The 25648-nt window shown below is 43.6% G+C and overlaps 1 protein-coding gene across 1 annotated transcript in view; it reads right to left on the reverse strand.

Moving 5' to 3' along the window:
* LOC141093076 (uncharacterized) overlaps positions 1-25648 on the reverse strand; it is an 86997-nt gene that overhangs the window by 26587 nt on the left and 34762 nt on the right. The window contains exons 11-18 of the mRNA XM_073579535.1: positions 18546-18609; positions 17218-17352; positions 13711-13760; positions 12021-12108; positions 11443-11484; positions 10632-10763; positions 1117-1190; positions 422-506 (exon numbers count right to left, since the gene is read on the reverse strand). Of these exons, the coding sequence (XP_073435636.1) occupies positions 422-506; positions 1117-1190; positions 10632-10763; positions 11443-11484; positions 12021-12108; positions 13711-13760; positions 17218-17352; positions 18546-18609 (670 nt within the window). The remainder of the gene's footprint in view (positions 1-421; positions 507-1116; positions 1191-10631; positions 10764-11442; positions 11485-12020; positions 12109-13710; positions 13761-17217; positions 17353-18545; positions 18610-25648) is intronic.

A 25648-nucleotide genomic window follows, 5' to 3' on the forward strand; every position in this document is an offset into this window, starting at 1 on the left:
TCGCGCTGATCTCAGGGAGACCAGGCGACAATGATGAGAACTGCTTTCAGCACCTGGGATCATTGCGAACTGTACCACTTTTCCCAGGCACTGGTACGTGTCACACAGAGATATACGGGTGTCACGTGGATGTCACATACATACATACGGATGGCACATGAACACAGACCATGAATTTCACCAGTACTGGTTTTTCCTGTACAGGAATCACCAGGACGTGTGAAGAAGGCCTAAGTGTCGTGTTCTGACACTTACACAACAGCAAATGAAAATGACAGCCTCCAGTGACTGAAATTAAAAATAATGTTAATAAAGTACATTTTACTTTATTTTAAAAATAAATATTTATAACATTATTATTAATTAAATAAAAATATTGCGATACATTCCCATTTTAAATGTCTTATAAGTTACTTTGTACCTTCAACTCCAGTGACGATTTTTCTATGCTCATCTCAGTCTTCTCGACCTCCCTAATGTGCTGAAGATGTTTCAATGCCCGTTCCCTATGCAAGTTGTAAAAAATAAAAAAAATAAAAAATTTCAGCCAGTCACTGTGATATGGTTATTGAAATAAATCGAAAATATTGTAGTTAAAGGGCATTTTAGCAAAAGTACTAATTTCTGGATGACAGGCAACCCTGCCTCTGAGAGATGGCGTTGTCTCCTGGTTGGTTGCTAGTGTAGACAGGAGGGCTTGTGAAGCGGCCAGTACCTTGATTACAGAACATGAAAGGATTGCCTCTTGGGTCATTGCACTATGGAAATTCTTTGGTGTGAAAGAACTTGAATCTCACACCATTGGGTCAAACTAGAAGATGGCGAACCAGGTCCTCCTTCCCAACATCAGTGTCTGACCTCGGAAATGCTCCTCTGGTTGAATGAGTAAATAATGATGCAAAGTTTTATTTATATAGCGCCAACCTATTCAGCAGCACTTTACGATTCGGATATTACGTGTAAAAAATCTAGCTGCGAAGGGACCGTCTCATTGTTAACGCCTATAGATTTAGAAAGGGTCATAAAAGCTCCTGTGGTTGTAATGGGTAGGTTTCCCAATACTTTGGTCCATACAGTCTATGTATTTCATGGCTGGCAAAGGCAGGAATAACTTACTTTTCTTCCACCTGTTTCTGTAGAGAGTTGACCAGTTGTTCCAGTCGGACTTTTTCTGTACTGCATTCTGTATACTATTTAAAGTATAATAAATATAGACATTTAAAATAAACTTTGTCACCAAATGGGTGTCCAAGAAGTTAATAAAATATCAAACAGCAGAGAATGTGATAAAATAAAAATACCTATTACTCACCTGTTAAAAGGGTTGTCCCAATTAAAATATTATTATTATACTATATGCTTGCAGACTTCTAAAAACTCAGTTTTCACTCCCCCTCCCAAGGTCCGGTGCTGCCTCTCCAGTCTTTGTTGATAGGCTGCAGTGGTGATGTCAAGTTGACAGCACTACACTCAATCACTGAGCTCAGAGGCTTGAGTGGTCATTGGCAGATCTCCTGAGCCCAGCGATTGACCGTAGCATTATAGATGTTGACATCACAGCTGCAGCCTATCAATAAAAATGAGGGTAATGTCAGAGAGGCAACGCTGGACCTGGGGAGGGTGAGTAAAGAACAGTTATTTTAAAAGTTTGCATTGGTCACCGGCATGTACGCAATGTCATCACTACAATGAACAAAAACTAGTAATCCTAGACAAACCCTTTAACATTACCTGACTTATTAGTTGTATTTCTATTTTAACATGTATCAGTACAAGTATTTATTAAAGCATATGGACACCTTTAGGGGCAATTTTCTAAATACTTAAAGGCATATATTTTTGGCCACAAAAATTGCACCACTTGTCTTCTATATCCTCTTTATTGCACTGTGAATTGCTGGAAGAGGGAATGAGTTAACTGAGAACCTGTCAGTGAGATTGTTCAGATGGGAGAAGTTTTAACTTTTATTCCTTTTTCTGAGCTCCTCTCAGTTGATTTATGACTATCATATTTGAGCTGAACTTTGTGGTCATAAATCAACTGAGAGAGGTTCACATGAAGGAAGATAAGAGCTATAAACTCTCCCATCAGATTATAAGCCAACAACAGAAGTCATAACACACAGGCTGCAGAAGACAGATGGTGCAAAATTTTTAATGAAACTCAATTGAAAAAATGTTTAGCCAAAAATACATGCAGTTAAGGATATATGACATATCCATATCCTTTAACATTTTCCTGACATATGCCGCACATGTGTAAGCAGGTTGCGGGATGCAATGACAGACAGTAGGAAGAGCAAGGGTTAACAAGATGTAACAATTTAATAGAACAAGGTATGCACTCCTAGCAGGGAGGTTAATGGCTAAAGGAGGTGTAAGGGGGGTGGTGCTGTTATGGACAGTAAGAGTAAGTAAGAGACACGCTGTCACTTTAAGAGACAGCACCCCCTTGTTTGGTGTGATGGAATGCTCTGCTCCACCTGCAAAAGACTGAGGGGAGGAGTTGAGCCTGTTAGAGGGAGAGAGAGAAGAAGCTGCTGCTGAGAATGGCTGTGCTTGTAGCTGTGTAAAAGGTCTCACAGCCTGGATGAATTGGACTTGTAAAATTGAACAGACCCTTCGGGTGTAGCAAAGGTGGCTGTCCTGTGCTATTTTGAGAAGCCACGTAGAGACCGAGAAAGGGATTTACAGTTTCCGGGAGCACCTTCAGGACCCTGAAGCAAGGAGAAGACCACGTTTCACGGATCTACCAGACAGCTGTGTGCACCACCGTACCGGACTATTGGGGGCCCCCGGGACTGGACCTAAGTACCCAACGTTACCGTGAGTTTGTTCCCATTTGTGCACATGTCAGGGCCTAGTGTAGGCTTCAATAGACAGAACACGGCAGGCGTGTGGCCTGTTTAGTAGAGGTCAGGGAGGCTGTACTTAGAGTAGCATCATTCTGTGTTCGTTGTTTGGATTTGCCTGTTTGAAATATATTGATCCTGTAATAGTTGGAGCACAGTGCAATTTGACGGCCCAGCTAAAGAATACAAACTCTTGTCAAATTATCTTTTGCCACTGCATACCCCTGTTTGCACCTTCCTTATCCACTTCATTCCTGCACGTGGTGGTTCCCCGGCCATTGCTTCAAGTGGCGCTGCGAGCAGGGTGACTGTCACCAAGATGGAAGCAGCAGACAGCAACGGTTGGAATGTTAATGTTAGTGAGGATGCTGTGGGCATTGGTGGAACCCCTGCAAGGACACTCCCTATGGGCACCACATTTAGTTTGACGGCAATAATATGCCACTGTCTGACTTGGTGTCCCGGCTGCAAAGCATCCTGTCAGCACTGTCAGAACGGGTCCGGGCAGATCCGGCTCTTACATTTCGTCAAATCCTGGCAGAAACAGTGGCCCGAAGCAAAGAAGACAGTTACGTGTCTGGGGTGATAAGTGTCCAGGGCTCCAATACCAGAGGGGACCCAAACCATCAGGAGGTGCTGGTCCAGGTGGTGCAAGACTTGCAGTGGTCCCTTGTCAATGTGCAAAACAAACTGACCCAGATGGAGCAAAGAATGGGAGATCTGTCTGCTGAACGTCCCTACTCGGCTGTGCCAGCCCCTGTCAGCCCTGCCTGTTGCCTGCCGTGGCAGAACAACAGTCTGACCCATCGTACTCATAAAACCATTCTTCGGCCCGACCGATAAGGGATCAGTGGGTGCAAGCTCCCTCCCATCAGGCATTGGAGGCACAAGGACAGGCATGAGGTGCTCCCCGGCAAGGAGGAGGCATCCAATGCTGGGAATGTGTAGGACGGGGGCACCTTGCCAGAGACTGTCAGAATTATGCTCAAAGCCAGCGGAAGCCACCGTTAAACTACCAATCCCCCCGCAGTAGTGCAGTAGTAGGCCGCTCATTATCATAATAAACACTTGATTGCTGGGAGTCCCATCCTGCATGCTGAATTCGAGGGTGTTCCAGTGGATTGCTTGATAGATACCGGGTTACAAGTGACGACGATGCCAGAAATGTATTTCAAGCAGCATTTTCAGGCCCTGGCCAAGCCAGAGAAGGAGACATTGATACGGTTGTTTGCTGCCAACCAACAACCAATCCCTATCACAGGGGTCGTGTGGATGAATATTCAAATCTGTGGGCAAGAAGTGGGGAGAAAAGGGATCCAGCTAGTCCCTGCGCCCACCAAAGAAGATGTACCTGTAGTACTGGGAATGAATATCCTACGTGAACTCGATCAGATTATTTTTACCAAACGGGGACCCAGTTATTGGAAGAAGGCTACTACACATAAAGCCTTCTCAAGATGCCCTTCAGTGACTGATCCACATCTGTGGGACCCAGAAGAGTGTGCCATCTTACCAGACAGTAGGTGTCATCAGGGCCCCTGGCAAAGAGCCTGTAATCCTGCCTCCCGAGCAAGAAAGTATATTACACCTTCCAGTGGGGACTCGTCGCAACCTCGACAGGTTGAAAGTGATTGTTCAGCCTGTGGTAGACAGAGGAGTTGACCAAGAAGTCATGATAGCTCGAACGATAGCTGTGGTCCAGCGAGGACACTTCCCCACAAGAGCTTTGAATGTGGGCCCCGGGGAGGTCACCTTGCCAGGAGGGACAGATCTGGCCCTGGTATACCTACATAAGGGTGAAGTAGTGAGTCAGAAGGAGATGTCTTTATCGCCGATGGAAGGTGCGGGGTGGATCCTATCAGTTGCTGCGGGGGCCGAAGAGACGCCATCCCCGGAGTGGAGTGGACGGGTCATCCTTGATCAAATGGAAGTGGATGTGTAGGCTCTTGGCCCTGAGCGTGTGCAGGCAATAGAAGCTATGCTGTGGGAAAATCAGGCTGCATTCGCCCATCACACCGAAGATTTCGGCTGTACTGAAGCCATCACACACAAGATACCGACCGGGGATGCTCGTCCAATTTGAGAACGATACCGGCATAGCCCACCCAAGATATACCAAGAGGTGAAGACATTACTGAGGCAGATGCTGGATTCAGAAATGGTGCAGAGTAGTCAGAGCCCTTGGGCGGCCCCAGTGGTGCTCGTCAAGAAAAAGGATGGGACCATCCGGTTCTGCATAGATTACAGGAAACTCAATGCCTGCACTGTTCGAGACTCATACCCATTACCCCGCATCGAGGTATCCTTGACAGCGTTGGGGAAAGCCAAGTACTTCTCCACCTTGGACCTAGCAATTGGATGCTGGCAAATAGTCTTGGCAGAGAAAGACAAAGCAAAAACCACCTTCATCCTCCCTATGGGATTGTTTGAGTTTAACCAGATGTCTTTCGGGCTCTCCAATGCTCTGGGCACGTTTCAACAGCTGATGGAAAAGTATTTGAGAGACTTAAATTTTGAAGCTACCCTGATCTATCTGGATGACATCATTGTGTTTTCTGCCTCGTTCGAAGAACACCTTGCCCGGCTTGGACAGGTACTCAGAAGACTGCGAGCTCATAAACTGAAGGTGAAGCCAAAGAAGTGCCACCTCTTCAAGAGGGAGATCGAGTACCTGGGCCACATAGTGTCACAGGATGAAGTTCTACCGTCACCAGAAAAGGTGGCTGCTATCCAGAAGTGGCCAGTCCCTTGAACAGTGAGAGAACTCCAGGCCTTTCTTGGGCTCGCCGTGTACTACCGCCGGTTTGTCAAAGATTTTGCGAAGATTGCGGGTCCTCTGAATGAGCTGCTGAGGGGGACCGCCGGAGCGCCGAAGAACCAGTGCGTCCCTTGGGCCCAGAGACAAGATGAGGCCTTCCAGGCTATAAAGAGTGCTCTTACTTCAGCCTCGATTTTGGCCTACGCAGATTTCGATCAACAGTTCCTGTTGAACACAGATGGTAGCCTTCATGGACTCGATGCAGTACTTTCTCAGATACAGGATGGACATGAAAGAGTCATCGGGTATGCCAGTAGGTCCCAGCGAGACAGGTGGTCATCCCGGGAGCAATGGCTCAAGAAGTAGCTAAAGAAGCCCACTAATTCGGAGCTCACTTTAGGCCCACAAAGACCTACCAATGGTTACAGCAGTACATGTACTGCCCCAGGTTGGAGTCTGTGGTGGAAGAGGCTTGCCAGCACTGTTGAATATGCAACCTCATTAAAAGTAACGAACAAAGGGCACCCATCCAGACCATACAAACTAAGCAACCGCTAGAAGTCTTGATGATCGACTATCTTCTCGTGGGACACTTGGCCCAGGGGCTACAGTACTGTTTGGTGATGACCGATCATTTCTCCAAGTTTGCAGTAGTCACCCCAACTAGAGATCAGACTTCTGAGTCGGCGGCATGGGCCATCTGTCAAGACTTCATCCGGATGTATGGGTACCTAAAGCACATCCACTCTGACCAAGGCGAATGCTTCCAAGGCAAGGTGATGGAAGAACTGTATCGCATGTATGGCATTGAACAGTCCTGGACCACCCCTTACCATCCTCAAGGTAACGGAGCATGTGAATGCTTCAACCAAACCCTACTTTAAATGCTGAGGAGGATAAGAAGGCATGCTGGCCAGACTACCTGCCAGAGTTGATCTGGACCTACAACAATCGGGTCTACTCCACCACGGGTTACACTCCATATCTACTGCTGTTTGGAAGAGCTGGACTAGAGATCATTGAGCTGAAGTTGGAACAGCCAGAGGAGCTGATGGAGCGAACTGTCACTTCATGGGTGAAAGAACATCGGCAACGATTACACACGATACGGCGGTTGGTGGGTCAGCAGCTACAGAAAAAAGAACATACGGGCCGTAAACCAATTCAAGAGATACGGCTCCAACCTGGGGACCGAGTATTAGTCAGAGAGAAATGCCCCAAGGGTAAACTAAGTGAGAGATGGGAAGTACAGCCTTACAGAGTACTCCAGCTAGTGTATGCTGATGGCCCGGTCTACAAGATGCAGATTGAGAGTGGGACGTCCGCCCCTAGGGTACTCCACAGAAATATGCTGCGGCCATGCCGGTCTGAGGTCTGTTCTGTGCCATTGCCGCCTGAAGGTGCTCCTCCACTTCCTGAATCTGTCTTGCCTGCTGGTGAAATCAATGATGAGTGGTGGACTGTCCCTGACACCGTGGGAGGTCCTCAGCCGTACAGAGACGGTAATCTTATGGATGTACAACTACCACCATGAGAGGACGAGACCCGACAAGAGCTCCCTACGACTCCTGCAGCAAGTGTTCCTCTGGAAGATAGCCAAGAACTCCAGAGATTTTAGAGGTCTTCTGCAGGGGTTCCAAAAGTCCGATACGTAGAACAGTGTTCTCTGCCTGTTTTTCCGATTCTGTTGCCTCCTCTATCGATTTTGTTGCCTCCTCTATAGGTGCTCTTCCTGCATTGCAAGTTTCTTCATTACACTGCATCCTTGATGTTGTTATGGCTGAGGACGACCATTCTTAAGTAGGGAGGCATGTAAGGGGGGTGGTGCTGTTATGTACAGTAAGAGACACGTTGCCACTTTAAGAGACAGCACCCCCTTGTTTGGTGTGATGGAATGCTCTGCTCCCCCTGCAAAAGACTGTGCTATGAACTGCCCAAGACTAGAGAGGGGAGGAGTTGAGCCTGTGAGAGGGAGAGAGAGAAGAAGCTGCTGCTGAGAATGGCAGTGCTTGTAGCTGTGTAAAAGGTCTTACAGCCTGGATGTATTGGACTTGTAAAATTGAACAGACCCTTCAGGTGTAGCAAAGGTGGCTGTCCTGTGCTGTTTTGAGAAGCCACGAAGAGACTGAAAAAGGGATTTACAGATTCCAGGAGCACTTTCAGGACCCTAAAACAAGGAGAAGACCACGTTTCACTGATCTACCAGACAGCTGTGTGCACCACCGTACCAGACTATTGGGGGCCCCCGGGACTGGACTTAAGTTCCCAACATTACCGTGAGTTTGTTCCAATTTGTGCACGTCAGGGCCTAGTGTAGGCATAAATAGACAGAACACGGCAGCCGTGTGGCCAGTTTAGTAGAGGTCAGGGAGGCTATACTTAGAGTAGCATCATTCTGTGTTCATTGTTTGGATTTGCCTGTTTGAAATATATTGATCCTGTAATAGTTGGAGCAACATGCTATTTGCCGGCCCAGCTAAAGAATACGAACTCTTGCCAAATTATCTTTTGCCATTGCATGCCCCTGTTTGCACCTTCCTTATCCACTTCATTCCTAGCCTTCCAATAAATTTTACCCTTTGTTGTTTGCACCTCATATTGTGCACCGTAGTCTCCCTGCACCGTGGAGGTTCCCCGGCCTTCGCTTCAGAGGTATAATAGGGATAACAAATGTAAAGCAATGACAGTCCAATGAAGGAATTTATCGTGTCCTGTATGCTCCTCTGCATCAGATGATCCCGCGGGGGGTTGTAGAACCGGCAGCGGCTGGGTGATGTCCTCAGATGGGGTCCTTTAAAGAATTATCCGTCTTCTGGAGGCAGCGGTCGGTCTCCGGATTCGTTCCACTGAGCCCCTAGTCCATATGCATGTGCAGCCGAAGCAAACAAGGCCGCAGGTCTTTCCAAGTTCAACGTGGATCGGTCAATGTTCTCTGGCAAGGAAGGCCGCCGGTATACGTCCGGTACCCGTCCCTCTCTACTCTGCACGTGCGCAGTACTCACAGTCACGGAGCATACGGCACCTCGCTCTCTGACAGACGCAGGGCACCCGGCACCTTGTCAATCACTCTGGTGGTGGCGGCAGCCGGCAGGCACAGACCGTCGCAGCGCTGGTGCTCAGCCTGAAGCACGCTGCTTGTTAACGCCAAACTGCCTGCGGCTGCACGTGCTTTGCTTTTTAAGCTGCCCCTCCTACCCAGGTCAAGAGGTTCACAAACAAGAAGTATTCAGCTCACCCCTCTTCACTCCTGATCACAATTATTATTTTATCTCCTGGAGACACTGGAAGAATCCTTCTTTATGTTGTGCAGGTCAAGAGGTTGGTCCGGCTCCACATTTCTTCCCCCAGGCCACAAGGGAGGCAGCCTCAACGGTTCCGGACCTGGCTCGGTACAGGTACCCGCGGCCCGGTCTTCCTCCTTACACTTGTACTGCACAAGTCTAGTGTGGGTGTAAGCAAAGGGCTCAAGAGCTGAGCCTGCACCATAATTATTAGATAATGATCGTATTATACAGCCAGCATTTGCCTTTTGCAGCAGCTAAGACAGCAAATGCAGCTGTCAACCCCTTAAATGCCACTAACAATATTTGATAATAGGCATTTAATGGGGCTGGTCACTTTCTCTTTTTAATACAGCTTTGCTCACAAACCCCAGCACTTCTGCCCATAACATGGCTGCTGAGGGAGAAGCATATGATCAGACCAGACCAGCCTCATCGAATTGTAAAACTTCTCACAGGGGAAAGCTACTTTTCTATTGGAGGAGACTAATGAACTGGTCTCATCACTTGCTCCTCCACCAGCTGCGATTATACATATATATACAGAAGTGATGGTCTGTTTGTGAGGAAATCTGCACTAACAAGAAAGAGTAGTCAGCCTTTTTAAAGCAAATCGTCTCAAGGTCATGCCATTATGGACAATCATCAGCCTCCTGAAGCATGATCAAGGAGTGCTGATGGGTTACAAATGCGGCCAAGGGGCTTGCTGAAGGCCCCCTTGGCTACCATGTTGATGCTCTTGTGAAGCCCAGCAACAGCCAGTTTTCAAAGCAATCAGTCATTTTAGCTTTATACTGCAATACAGTTGTAGTGCAGTACAAACAGACAGAAAATTGCAGGTTCAAGTCCCCTAAGGGGATTAAAACTTATAGACCAGACATGTATATTAACCCACATTTATTAATCAGTATTTGTCAGTTTTTGCAGTAAACTAAACTTCAAAAAGTTGCAACTTGCACACAAATGTGTATAAAGTCGTGACCCCAACAACTTTCAGACAGGTATATTTAGCTTTATGTCAGATTTTTTTTTGCAATTCTGCACCTGCTCTTAGACATAGATTTTATTTTTCTGAGACCGTTTTGTTAAGAATTGTGTATTATATGCCAATCTAAAAAAAAATATTGGAGAATACTGCACCAAATTTATGAAAAGGCAGAAACTACTTAAAAAAATTATCACAATTTTAGACTATCCTAAATTAAAAAAGTAAAATCTAAGTTTGCTAAAGGCAGGTGTAGATTTAAATACAAATTTAAGACATTTTCTGACGTGGCCCTTAATAAACCTGGTTTTGGCCATGCCTCCTCATGGTACCCCACGTCCATATTGTCAACTTTTGTTGAGCAAGGCGCACTAAATAAACTTTTTGCACAATTTGTGACTTTTTGTAGAAGGGCTATTGGTTTATATCAGAGATTCTCAAACATTTTCAACAGAGGTCTCTATAGTGGACATTCATGCCAAAATGAACACTGTCCCTCTATTTTTTTGTCTTTTAAATACAAGTAAAACATTAAAACAAGTACAAAATGGGTCAATTATGCAGCTAAACTAGAGATTATGTTGTCATAAAAGAATAGTTAAGAATATACTTATGTGTATGAAAAGTGCCTAACAGCTGAATCTCACCAACAACTAAGGGGTGCCTTCCTGGTTCATCAGTACATCAGGGCACATCTGCCAGGGCGAGAACATTGTGATCACAGAATGAATTTCACATGAGTGGTCATTACAAACCTGGTCTCGCGCAGATTCCAGTTCATGGTACTGCTCTTCTAGTTCCGTGTCTTTTGTTTTCAACATGTCCCAGACCTTCTGTAGTTCTTCCCGGACCAGCATTAATTCAGAGTCCACTTCCTCTAAGGAAACCTGATTAAGAAACATCCACATCACATACCACTGAAGGACCAAACATTAACATTGATAGGGATTTTCCAGGCTTTCTATATTGATGCCCTATCCATCAATATCAAATTCATGGGGCCCGACATCCAATATCCCTACCAATCAGATGATATCAGCTCTGGCGCAGGCCAAATGTAAACAGTGTATAGAACCGAGAGGGCGCAGCGCCATTTACTGTGTAATGGCTGTTCTTAGGTGCTGCTCAGATTGAAGTGAATAGGAGTTTAGCTGTAGTACCCAAGAATGGCCACTATGCAGTGAATGTCGCTGTGCTTTATGGCTCTTTTCACAGTTAACTTACAACCACCAGCAGAACTAATAACAGCTGATTGAAGGGGGGCACCCAGGTATTAGACCCCCAGAGTCTGATATTGATGATTTATCCTACGGTGTATAAAGCTGCCAAGATTTTATCAGAGACACCAGCTTTTTGTCTTTATAATGTATTTACTTGCCCAGACCTTCGAAACCTATGCAATGGTGGATACCAACAATGGTTAGCTCATCTAGTTTTCTACTTTTATAAATCATCAATGTACGAGAAATCCTGGCGAGCCCCTTCAAGATTGTGCTGCCGGAAAGTGCCTTTTGTTATTCCATTTTCACAACAGGACACAACATAAACATATTATCTGATGCTCACCTTGAATTCTCCAGATTTCTTACGTTTTAGCTCATCCAGTTCCTGTTTTAGAGACGGAACAAAATTCAATATAGTAAGACAGTATTATGTAATAAAATGATGAAGCCAGTATGTAATTCAAAACATCCTTTTATTCAGCTTTGCAACATGGAGGCTTTATCAAGATGCTATACAACTTCACAAATGGGCATCATATTTCTAGGACGCGAGGTAGATAATTGTGTGCTACATGCAGAACCTATCCAATTATTGCCCTCTAAATAATTAAAGGGATTGTCCCCTACTGACATATTGATGACCCATCCGAATGGGTCATTAATATCAGATTGGTGGGGATCCAACACCAGCACACACACGAATCATCTGAAATTCTCTATGCAGAGGCCATATATAAGTGATGTACACAGCCCCATATATAGCTTAGTGGACGCTGGCGAGTACTGCACTTTATCTCACATTCACTTGATCAACATCAATATGTAAGTACTGGACACCCCCTTTAAGAAATACTGTAAATATTAGTAGGGTTCAAGTACAAAAAAGATTTTATGCCTATTGCTAGATTTACAATTTCTCACCTCTTTTAGATTAAATAAAAGATCATCTTTCTGCTTCTTTGCTTCTTTTTCCTTTTCCAGCTGCTGCTGTAATTTGTATATTTCAGATCTGAAATCATACAAAATGATATTGAAGATTACAACATAAGAAGAAAAAAAATCCATCCATAGGATAGATTGTCAATGTCTGATCAGTCATGGTTCGACACCCGGCACCTCCACCTGATCAGCTGTTCCTGGTGTCATCTGTGGCAGTCAGAACTGCCCAATTGCGGACTTGCACCTTCTTCTGATAGTGGCCGCGGCTGCTACTGCACATCTGCCCCCTATGGATTTGAATGAGGCGGATGTGCAGTACCCTGCCACAACGACTATCAGAAGATGGAGAAACTGTGCATTTGAACAGTTCCGGATGGTTTTATTTCAAATAAATTACTTTATACTTGAGGTGTCTTTATTTAGAATGTAACTATAGGATTAGTAATGGAGAGGCGTCTTATAGACGCCTCTTCATTACTAAGCTGTGGGCTTGATATCACCCATCAATGCAAAGGTGACAACAACCCCAGTTGCCACTGCCACAGGGCAAGTGGGAAGAGACTGGAAAAGCGCCAGAATTGGCACATCTAATAGATGCGCCTTTTCTGGGCGGTTGTGGGCTGCTATTTTTAGGTTGGGGGGGTCAATATCCATGGCCCCTTACCAGCCTGAGAATGCCAGCCCCCAGCTATCTGCTTTAGCTTAGCTGGTTGTCAAAAACTGGAGGGACCCAACACCGTTTTTTAAATTACTTAAATAATTTAAAAAAAATCAAAGGGGAACCCCTCTATTCTTGATAACCAGCCTTGCTGAAGCTGACAGCTGCGGATTGCAGTCCCCAGCTGTGAGCTTTGCCTGGATGGCTTTCAAAAATACAGGGGAACCCATGGCGTTTTTTTTCAATTATTTATTTACAGCATGGGTGCCGGCTGATGAATATTCCCATCAGCCGCTCCTGCTCTCGTTGCTCTAATCCCATCAGCCGACACCAGTAACCGAAGGTAACTTTATACCTCCGATCACAGGTGAAGATTCACACTGTCATTTGAGAGTGTGGGAATCGTGGCTGTCTGATTGGCAGTGATGATTTTACGGCTGATCAGAAGCAGCGTTTGCCGCGTCATGCACATGACAACGCAACAAACACCTGGTATTCGGGGTACCGAACCCAAACAGTATCACGAACTTCCTGATGAAGTCCGTGATCAGTGTTCATGTCCGAAAATTAGATGTTCGGTATGGAAGCCAAACTTAAATGTTCGGATTCGCCCATCTCTACTGTACAGTTCTCTATACAATGTGATGGTACACAACAAGGTAAATTATGATTAATGGGATAAGAGGTCTTTATATTTTAGTTTACATTGATACCTTCCCTCTGGCTATTTTTGAAAAGGGAGTGGAAAACCCCTCTAAATATCAGCTGTGCTCTTAAGTATATAGTGTAACTTTGCAGGTATTATACAATATGCAAAGATTCTTATTCTCGCCCATGCACTTGTAACTCTACTAATTATTAAGCTGACAGTCCTGGAGTAATACTGCACACAGTCATCCTCTCTTTTATCACCAGCTCAGAGAACGGTAATTTTTGGTTAGCTGAATTAGCAGTCAGGATCAACAGACTCAAACGTTTTCCAGTTTTAGAAATGGACTCTACCAGGAAACCAACCTTTGTGATAGGGTCATAGGGCTCTGGATTTCCACATTACCAAGACAGTCCTGAAAAACATACAACATATATACAGGTGCTTCTCTCAAAATTAGAATATTATCAAAAAGTTAATTTATTTCAGTTCTTAACTGCAAAAAGTGAAACTCATATTATATAGAGTCATTACAAGCAGCGTGATCTATTTCAAGTGTTTATTTCTGTTAATATTGATGATTATGGCTTACAGCCAATGAAAACCCAAAAGCAATTATCTCAGTAAATTATAATCAATAACAAAAACACCTGCAAAGGCTTCCTAAGCTTTTAAAAAGGTCCCTTAGTCTATTTCATTATGCTCCACAATCAGCGTCGGACTGGAGCACCTTGGGTCCATCAGAGAAAATCATTCTTGGGGCCCACTATATAGCTACATAGAAATAAATACAAGACCACCAATAGTGTGGTAAAACACGCTAATATCAGGGTATAATATAAGGTAGTACCCATCTTAATTATGTAGCAGGGGTTGGGGTAGCCCCCTCATAGAATATAATGTAGCCTCCCTCATGGAATATAATGCAGCCCCCTCATAGAATATAGTGCAGCCCCCCTCGTAGGGCATAATGCAGCACCCCACATAATATTATGCAACCCCCTCATAAGGTATAATGCAGCCCCTATAGAATATAATGTAGCACCCTCCACAGGGGTGCATTAAAAGAGGTCTGGATACACATGATGAGAGCATTATACTGCCTCTGTACAAATCTCTGGTTAGACCGCACATGGAGTACTGTGTACAGTTTTGGGCACCAGTGCTCAGGAAGGATATAATGGAACTAGAGCGAGTACACAGGAGGGCAACAAAATTAATAAAGGGGGTGGGGGAACTACAATACCCAGAGAGATTAGCAAAATAAGGATTATTTTGCCTAGAAAAAAGACGACTGAGGGGCGATCTCATAACTATGTATAAGTAAATAAGGGGACAACACAAATATTTCTCAGGATCTGTTTATACCAAGGAATGTGACGGTCACAAGGGGGCATTCTCTGCGTCTGGAGGAGAGAAGGTTTATCCACCAACATAGAAGAGGATTCTTTACTGTTAGGGCAGTGAGAATCTGGAATTCCCTGCCTGAGGAGGTGGTGATGGCAAACTCAGTCGAGGGGTTCAAGAGAGGCCTGGATGTCTTCCTGGAGCGTAACAATATTGTATCTTACAGTTATTAGGTTCTTTAGAAGGATGTAGCTCTGGGGATTTATTCTGATTGTTTATAGACTGAACTGGATGGACAAAAGTCTTTTTTCGGCCTTGCTAACTATGTTACTATGTTACTATAATTTGCAAACAACAAAAAGAAAACTCAGGAGTATCAAACACCATATATAAAGCATATTAAATGTATTGAATGTATTCATGAATATTAATCACATAATACATTATAAAAAGTTGTATAAAAACCTAGAAGATGTGAAGGACACAAGACATAAAGTCCAACAGAGTTACAATAATTATAGATTGGGAATACTGAGATCATATAAATTCTCTTGTAACAACATTTGCTATTATAACATTTCACTAGTATCAGATACGTCATGAAAACATCTATATGCCACTCTGGGTACACATATTCAGCATAGTACCATTCTAATACTCAACCCAAAAGAGCCTAGCAATAAAAATCAGATACTAGAAGGAGTCTCACCTGAATAAATCTTTGCAACTGGTCACACCAAGCAGCCCCAACGCGCGTTTCGCCTGGGCTTCCTCAGGGGGCTGTCAAGTAATATTGGAGTATACCTGCTGATTGCTTTCAGTGTTAATTTTAACTCTTTTTTCTGGAACTTTTTTATTTATGTTACTATAATGTAGCCCCCTCAGAGTATAATGCAACCCCCTCATAAGGTATAATGCAGCCCCCCATAGAATATACTGTAGCCCCCTTATAGGACATAATGCAATCCCCCCTCATGTAGTATGATGTAGCCCCCAGAATATAATGTAGCCCCCTGAGAGAATAATGCAGCCCCCACACAGAATATATTGCAGCCCCCCACAAAATATAATGTAGCCCCCTCATAGGGTATAATGCAGCCCCTATCCACTTCCATCATTGTTTTCCCTCTCCACTCCCATCATTGTCCTCATCACCACCTCCATCATTGCCTTCTCACCCACCACCCCTATCATTGCCCTTTCCACCACCTCTATCATTGCTTTCTCCCCCACCACCCCCATCATTGCCCATTCCACCACCTCCATCATTGCCTTCTCCCCCACCACCACCATTATCCTTTCCACCTCAACCATCATTGCTTTCTCCCCATCATTGCCATCTACCAGGAAATTTTAGAGCACTTCATGCTTCCCTCTGTCGACAAGCTTTTTGGAGATGGAAATTTCATTCTCCAACAGGACTTGACATCTGTCCACACTGCCAAAAGTACCAATAACTGGTTTGAAAACAATAGTATCACTGTGCTTGAAAAGCCAGCAAACGTGCCTGACCTTAACCCATAGAGAATCTATGGGGTATTGTCAAGAGGAAGATAAGAGACACCAGACCCAACAATGCAGATGAGCTGAAGGCTGCTTTCAAAGCAACCTGGGATTCCATAACACCTCAGCAGTGCCATAGGCTGATCACCTCCATGTCACACCTCATTGATGCAGTAATTGATGCAAAAGGAGCCCCGACCAAGTATTGAGTGCATTTACTGAACATACATTTTAGTAGGCCAACATTTCTGATTTTAAAATAATTTTTCAAGCTGGTGTTAGAAAGTATTCTAATTTACTGAGATAATGACTTTTGGGTTTTTATTGGCTGTAAGCCATAATCATCAACATTAACAGAAATAAACACTTGAAATAGATCACTCTGCTTGTAATGACTCTATATAATATATGAGTTTCACTTTTTGTATTGAAGAACGGAAATAAATTAACTTTTTGATGATATTCTAATTTTGTTAGAAACACCTGTATAACATAAATGCATTATTTAAATCAGCATCAGATAATTGCATTATAATTCAGTTTGAAACATGACAAAACATTTTAGGTCATTTATGCTGCGGCTGCTCTTCTGTGAGATTGGAGAAGACAGGCTAGCCTTCAATCTCCATGTGCATCAATAAGTCTTGTTTGGCAATGATTCTGTCGCCAGTTCACCGGTTGTCCTTCTTTGGCTCACCTTTTGGAGATCCTAGTAACATCAAACTAAGATGACTCAACAATTAGAGCTATTTACTGGTGCTCTGACCCAGTCATATAGCCTCTCAATTTGGCTCAATAGCAGATCTATCCCTATGATATTCTTCTTTTTCCTGTTTCCAACATCTCAATTTCTAAAATCTTACTATTCACTTGTTGCCAAATATGTCCCTCCCATTGTCAAGTGCCGTTGTAACAACCTATTATTCACTTCACTTGACATTGCTTTCAGTGAGATCATGCCCTGCATACATCAATTGCGCTCATGGACTATGTTGTGAATGTTTGTACACAATGACACTGACCTGGATCTTCTCTGCTGCAAGTTTACTTTCCAGTTCTCCCACCCTGCACTGTAGAGCCTCCCGGCGACTTCGTTCCAATTCTAGTTGCTGCCGGGAAGCATCCAGCTCAATGCGAAGAACAGATCCATTTTCACTCTGTGTAACATATTACTGTTATAATTGTAATTGTCTATTAATATGATACAGCCCTTACCTATAAAAAGTTCACCAGCCTATCACACTTTAATATACACATATCAAACCTATATAACCTTACCAATCCACCAATTTACAAGTGGTGTGATGTGCATCATAACATACCTTATCTACTGACTGTCTTAAAGGGGTTTTTCAGTCTTCTGATATAAGCCTGAAGTCACTCTGTGTGACTGCAGACTTCTGAATCCTGACAGGGTTTGGTGCTCATACTTTAAGGATTCACCAGTATTTCTAGAGAGAGCAGGGGCGGTTACATGACTGCAAGTATGCGATTTGCATACTTCTGGCCACATTCCAACTAGTCGTGTATGGCTTCTCTCAAGGGAATTGAGAGAAGCTGAGCACATCTAGTTGGCATGTGACTGAATGCAAATTGCATACTTGCGGTCACATTTCTGCTTGCTCTCTCCGTAAATAACGGTATTGCACGTTGTCAGGATTCAGAAGTCTGTAGTCACCTAGAGAGACTGCAGATTTTTGTCAGAACACCGGGGAACTCCTTTAATTTTGCCATACACGAGATAGCTATTGGATAAGCATTTGTTTGGCCAACAGCTATCTCTTCTGACTCCCTTGTACACATGAGCGCTCAGCTCAGCTGAGCATTCATATGCTTTTTCCTCTGAAAACAAAAGCATCAGCTGCTTCAACTACCAGATCCCTCTCAATCGAGAGACCCCTATACAAATCAGTTTGTCAGAAATCATTGTCTGGCCTATTTTCCTTTAACATGTATGGGGGTTTCTACCCTATTCCCAAAGAAAGGATATAATCTTTAATGAAAAAAATAGCGTCATTTTATCATGGTGTACAAAATGACATTTTAATTTCACATTTCCACATTTTTTAAATGGCATTTGCCAAAAATGGAATTCTTCCTGTCAAAAGAGGCTTGTAGTAACGGAAGAAGACTGGAAATAAGAGAGAATTCCAGTGTAATTATAATAATAAATTATAATCATCGGTGCTACGGTATAAAAACAACATTGTTTGTCAAGATGCGAAAACTGTGATGGGTAACAAATAATATGTACAGCACGAAATCTTTGTAGTAATAACTATGCACTAAGGTACTAAAATCATGTCGGATGATAAGTGTATAAAAACCAAAATAGAGACAGTCATCTCACCTTCAGCTTTCTCATCTCCAATTCCTTGTCTGATCGTACAGATTCCAGCTCCTTTATCTTCTCACTGTAGAGATAAGTCATATCCAGTCACCATCAACCCCTAATAATCTACACAAATATATTCTACATTCCAACAGAAAATTTGCCCCTTAAGGGAGTGCCAACACAATACAATGTACTCAGGCATTATTAACCCATTGTGCCAGCTCCTGTACATCAGGAGGGCCCAGCAATACTTATGAAAGGTAGACAAGTAACGTCGTACGGATACAAAAATCACGCAAAGCCCAGAAATGTTCTGCACACCTACTATGCTGAACACATCAGAATGTTTCCATGGCTTTAACCGTATTGTGATGTGGACTCATTTTTACTGTCTAATTGCAAATTATTTGCCATTCTTTTCAAAATTATTATTTTGCTGGCAGATAAGCATGCAAAGAAAATGTGTATATTACAATAGTCAGGTGAAGGGCTATACAATAAATACAAAAACCTATGATAAATTTTGCACCCTAATTGTCTCGGAGTACAAAAGTGCCATCCACTCCATGGACCAAAATAGATGTACAGAGACTGCCTATTGTGAAGGATGTTAGAGTCAGTAATGAGCGGTCAGAGGAGCGCTTAGGAAGCAACCCAGGGGCAGATTAGAATGTCAGGTCTCTACCGCAGCTCCAGCCGAAAACCTCCGATGGAGGATAGGAGCAATGAGAAAAATCCACCTGATGAAGGCGGATTCTCAGTCGAAACGCGTTTTGGTTTAACCCCATCTCTCATCTGAGTCTCTTTCCTGCGCTCCTAAGACCGTTTTCCATTTTCTCATTATCATGAAGGATGTGGTAGAATATACAACAGAGGCTGATTACTTACCAACTTTATAAGATGTACAGTATGTATAATATTGGACTGGCTAGTGGAAAAGGCTGTTGGTCCCCAGAGAATGACACCTCCAGAGTTTATCAGGTAATAGACGCCAGATAGAGAGACTGGAGTAGACATGATCATAGCCAGGGATTGAGCTAAAGTGTCACTAAGACACTAGGCCTCCTAGACATTTGGTCTGATCACAATGATCATTGCATATAATTAGATTAAAGGGAACCTAACAGGTCCCCCATGCCCCCCCAACGCACCAGTATTTCTATATTTGTTGTTAAATACCTTGCCTAACCAGCCCTTTTTAGTGTTTATCACCTAAATACATGTTTAACCCAAATAGTAACCAGGACAAAATTTTCAAGTCAGAGTTGTCACTTTATGTTGGCAATACCTTTGTAATGTATCAACATATCCCAGTGATTTTAAGAATGTGTTTTGTGACACAGTTTACTTTGTGATAATAATAAATTTAGGCTGATCTGTTTTACATTTATTTTTAAACATAACAGAAATGCGTCAAAAATGTCTAAAAATTAGCAATTTTCAAATTTTGAATGATTATCCATTTAATCCACATAGTCATACCACACAAAATAGTTACTAAATAACATTTCCCACATGTCTGCTTTACATCAGCACTTTCTAAAAAATGTTATTTTATTTTGTTAGGATGGTAGAAGTTTTAAAAATTTAACAGTAATTTTTCATTTTTTCAAGGAAATTTACAAAACTTTTTTTTTATGGACCTATTCAGCTTTGAAGTGACTTTGGGGAACTTATATATTGGAAAAACCCCAAAAGTGATACCATTTTTAAACAGCACCCCTCAACATATTTAAAACTGCTTTCAGGTAGTTTATTCACCCTTTAGGTGATTTTCAGGAATTAGTGCAAAGTGGCGTGACCGGAATAAAAAATGTTCTTTTACCACCTAAATGTTGCTCACTTCTGAACAGGCTGCTGTAGCCGGCAGACTGCAAGGCCGTTATTTGGCTGTGAATTGCCATAAAACCATCAGAACCACACAATTATGATCTCCGGGCGCTGATTGGGTTAAAGAGGGAGTCCCCCCCACACACACACTCTGTTAGCCATCTAGATGCAGTAGTCATTATTGACAGCATTGGTTAATCGGCCATAGTCGGTGCCTATACTGATCGTGACTGATGTAGCAGGGTGTCAGCTATAGTGTACAGCTGCTGCTTTTTCACCTGTTGGGGGATACTATTCACTTATAAATCAGGTCAGTTTTAAGTTATATGAGTGGTCACTAAGTGGTTAAAAAATTCTTATAAACTTTGCTATGCTAATTAGCTCTTTGACTACTCAATGGGGCGTTGTTGTCCCCAATCGGCCCTCACAGCAGGTTATCATGCCCCTCTGGGCATGATGACGTGATTTGCAAGAGTTGGCGTCATCACCAGACCAGCTCTTTGCAAATCTCACACATGCGCACGGCTTTCTTTGCCCACATCATTGTGCATCCAAAGTTGGGTGTGCGCTTTCCTGCTTCAGAGACGCACTGAGTATGTCCAGAAGTGAGGAAGACATCTTCTTCACTTTCGGACTTATGCAGTGCACCTCTGAAGCAGGGAAGCGCACACCCAACTTTGGATGCGCAATGATGTGGGCAAAGAAAGCCGTGCGCATGTGTGAGATTTGCAAAGAGCTGGTGATGACGCCAACTCTTGCAAATCATGTCATCACGCCCAGTAGTCAAAGAGCTAATTAGCATAGCAAAGTTTATAAAGAATTTTTTAAAACATGTATTCAGGCGATAAACACTATGAAGGGCTGGTTACGCAAGGTATTTAACAACAAATATACTAATGCTGGTGGTGGGTTGTAGTACATGAGGGTTTGTCAGGTTACCTGTACTCTAATTATATGCATTGTCATTGTGATGAGACCAAACGTCTAGGAGGCCCTGTCTTACTGACACTTTAGCTCCATCCCAGGCTATGGTTATGTCTATTCCAGTCTCTGTTTCAGACGTCTATTACCCGATAAACTCTGGAGGTGTCATTCTCTGTGGACCAGCAGACTTTTCCACTAGATAGTCCAATATTATACATACATCTTATAAAGTTAGGCGGTGACTTGAAGCAATGGGGACCCTTTGTGGTCTCATCCCTCTTTACATACTTTATACAGTTGCTTTTTGCTTGCCTTTTCTACATATAGATACATACTACAGGTGCTTCTCACAAATTCAAAATATCATCAAAAAGTTTCAGCTCTTCAATACAAAATGTGAAACTCATATATTATATAAAGTTATTACAAACAGAGAGATCTATTTCAAGTGTTTACTTCTCTTAATGTTGATGATTATGGCTTACAGCCAATGAAAACCCAAAAGTTATTATATCAGTAAATTAGAATACTTTATAACACCAGCTTGAAAATTGATTTTAAAATTCGAAATGTTGGTTTTAGGGTTGGCGGAACACACTAACATATAATGATAAAGTGTGTTCGCAACCCAGGGTCCACTGTGCAGAGATGTAAAACTGCAGCTAATGTGAACAATGGTGAACTAAAGACAGCGAAGCAGCAAGCAAAACGCACTGTGTTAACCGTCACACTGTGTGAACAGAAAACAAAGTTCCAAGCTCTGTTACTCCACAGAGCGGTAACGTACAGCAGAAGACTGAGTGCTATACCCTGTTAACCGTCACAGTGATACAGCAAATATGATGCTAGGTGGGGTCCCTATCGCTCCCCCCAGGGTAGGCTAGACTGGTGGTTGTGCTTGTTCTGACACTCGGCTGTGCTAACGGCACCTGCCACTTAGGACACTGCCTGCCTAGACACACAATCACCGCTATTAGGCTATGTGCACATGTTGCAGATTGGCCTGTGGAATTTTCTGCGCAGATCTATAGATAGATATATCTATAGACAGAAAAAATCTGTGTTAGGCCTGGGTCACACATGCGAGAAACTCGCATGAGTCTTGCACCTCAATACTCAACACTGCCGCCGGCACTTGGACCGGAGTGTTCAGCTGCATAGAAATACATGCAACTGCACACTCCGGTCCCAAGTGCCGGCGGCAGTGCTGAGTATTGAGGTGCGAGACTCGTGCAAGTTTCTCACAAGTGTGACCCCGGCCTAACGCAATATCTGTTTAATGGAAATAAAATTGAAAAAAAAAAATGGCGAGGGCTCCCGCGCAATTTTCTGCACCAGAGAGGGAAAGCCAGTGACTGGGGGCTGAGATTTATAGCCTGGGAAGGGGTTAATACCCATGGATCTTCCCAGGCTATGAATATCAGCCCACAGCTTTATATTTAGCCTTTGCTCCCTATTAAACTAGGGATATCCCAAAAATAAAATGACATGGGGTCCTCCTATAATTAATAGCCAGAAAGGCTGTGCAGACAACTGCGGGCTGATATTCATAGCCTAGGAAGGGGCCATGAATATTGCCCCCCCATTGGCTACAAACACCAGCTCTCAGCCGCCCCAGAAATGGCGCATCACTAAGATGCGTCAATTCCGGCACTTAGCCTCTCTCTTCCCACCGCTGTGTAGCGGTGGCATATAGGGTAATAAGGGGTTAATGTCACCTTTGTATTGTAAGGTGACATCAAGCCCAGTTAGTAATAGAGAGGCGTCAATAAGACGCCTTTCCATTACTAATCCTATAGTTATTAATGGGTTAAAAAAAGACACAGCTAGAAAAACTCTTAATGAAATTAAATACCACACAGATTTCGATCTTTTATTGTACGCCTAATTCCCCGAAGCCATCGATCTCCTGTAAAAAGCAAAAAATAATAAACCAACAGTATACTTCCTGGTCAGATGTAATCCCTTTAATAACGATTGTCCCACGCTAATCTCCCCTATAGCGCAGTCACATCAGCAGATGTGACCGCTCTACAGGGCCTCTGATGACACACTGACCGGAGATAACCCTCCCACAGTGTATCATCAGAGTTCAGGCTCTCACTGCTGTGTGAGAATTTTCTCATGCAGCAGTGCCGTAAGTGAAAGGATGAACTCAGGTGACCTGGCGGCGGCGTGATACAGTGCGGAGGATTATCTCCATCACTGTACACCAGAGCCCCTGGAGAGCGGTCACATCTGCTGATGTGACAGCTCTACACGGGAGATCGTCGTGAGACAATCATTAATAAATGGATTACGTCGGAACAGGGAGTATATTGTTTGTTTATTATTTTATTATTTTTTTCAGGTGATCAAGGGCGTCGGGGATTTGCTCTATATGGTGAGTATGTGTACTTTATGTGTGTGTTTTTTTTAACTATTCAACACATTTGCCGGATGATGGGTCTTCTACTGTCCCATCATTGGCTAATGGTGTCACTGTAGCAGGCATAGCCGGATGGGACTTGTAGTCCCATAGGACGATGTCTGCATACACACACACACCCAGAGCCCCGCAGACCCACACACAGCCCCACAGACCCCCCACACACTGACACAGATTCACGCAGACACCCGCACACAGACACGCACATATTCTCCGCACACACATAGCTCCGCCTACACACTTCCCTCCTCCTGATCTGCAGCGTTTCTCCCACATCCGCAGCAAATCCACAGATCTTTTTTACATCTGCAGTTTTTCTGTGGATGTGCCTGACTCAATGGAAGTCAATAGGTGCAGAAACGCTGCAGATCCGCAAAAGGAATTGACATGCTGCGGAAAAAAACCCGCTGCAAATCTGTGCAGATTTTTCTGCAGCATGTGCACACCAATTCTTAACTTCACATTTACTAACATTGGCTGTGCACTACATTGCGGATTTGATGCAATTCCGCGTGTCCAAAAACGCTGCGGAAACACATCTAAATCCGCAACGTGTGCACACAGCCTAAGAGCGGCCCACACAAATGAGCACAGCGAGTGGTCGCGTATCCAAGCACAATCACAAATGATACTAGTAACTACACATACAGCACGAGCCTGGGCAAAGCGCTGGGACTGGAGTCTGTGCTGAGCAGTCATCTCAGTGGCCGAGCCTGAATGGGAGACTACTGCACCAGACAAGGCTTGGGATCTATCCTGCGCAGCGGGAGAATCTCAGCATCTCATGGTTGGCCTACTGAAATGTAGTCAATTCTTGGTCAGGGCTCCTTTTGCATCAATCTGGCGTGGCAAGTGTCATGCCTTTATACAAATGCATATAATCAGTTTTTCTATGCTTGTCTAGAACTATGGTGTATTGTGATAACTTATACACCAGCGCTATCTATTGACAATGTTCTAATTACAGTTTACTTTCTGTTTCATTGCTTTCTGTGCAATTTAATATTTAAGGATCATCAAGGCTTCCGTAGTTCCCCATCAGCCTCTGCATTAGCCTTGCCCCCTTCTTCTCCAGTAGCCATTTTGGCCTCATGGATACTGACATGCTGATTATCTCTCCGTGATTTTCAGCCCATCTGGTTGTTTACCTCCACATAGCACAGTCAGTGAGACATTTCCCCCTTGTTAAAGCTCACCATATTGCATTATATAACTACTTTGTCCATATGTTTTATATCAAAGTAGTCTTTTGATATTACAGATGTTTATACTACCCAATGCTGTGCAATTACACTGTGAATGTCCTGTACCATACATAATTCTCCTGTATGTATTTAGATATGTTGTATGCCTTGTACTGAGTACTTTCATTTTCCTTATAGTTTTACACTGATCCTATCAATAAAAGTTGTAAAGGACCCCATGCATCTACCTCAATGCATTGATAGGAAAGAATTTAGCTCTCTGTCAACTATTTTTTCTTAAGCACAAAGTTGTGGGTGCCAGATCAGCAAGGATGTGATCAGCCTGTGGTACTGCTGAGGTGTTATGGAAGCCCAGGCTGCTTGGGTAGCAGCCTTCAGATCGTCGGCATTGTTGTGTCTGGCATCTCTCATCTTCCTCTTGACAATACCCCATAGATTCTCTATGGGGTTAAGGTCAGGCGAGTATGCTGGCCAATCAAGCACAATGATACTACTGTTTTTAAACCAGGTATTGGTACTTTTGGCAGTGTGGACAGGTGCCAAGTCCTGCTGGAGAATTAAATTTCCATTTCCAAATAGCTTGTCGACAGAGGGAAGCATGATGTGCTCTAAAATTTCCTGGTAGAGGGCTGCGCTGACTTTGGTCTTGATAAAACACAGTGGACCTACACCAGCAGATGACATGGCCCTCCAACCATCACTGATTGTGGAAACCTCACACTAGACCTCAA

This window comes from Dendrobates tinctorius, unplaced genomic scaffold (genome assembly GCF_039654945.1).
Source record: "Dendrobates tinctorius isolate UK_male_01 unplaced genomic scaffold, ASM3965494v1 ptg000062l, whole genome shotgun sequence".
In the NCBI taxonomy this organism is placed as follows: domain Eukaryota; kingdom Metazoa; phylum Chordata; class Amphibia; order Anura; family Dendrobatidae; genus Dendrobates; species Dendrobates tinctorius.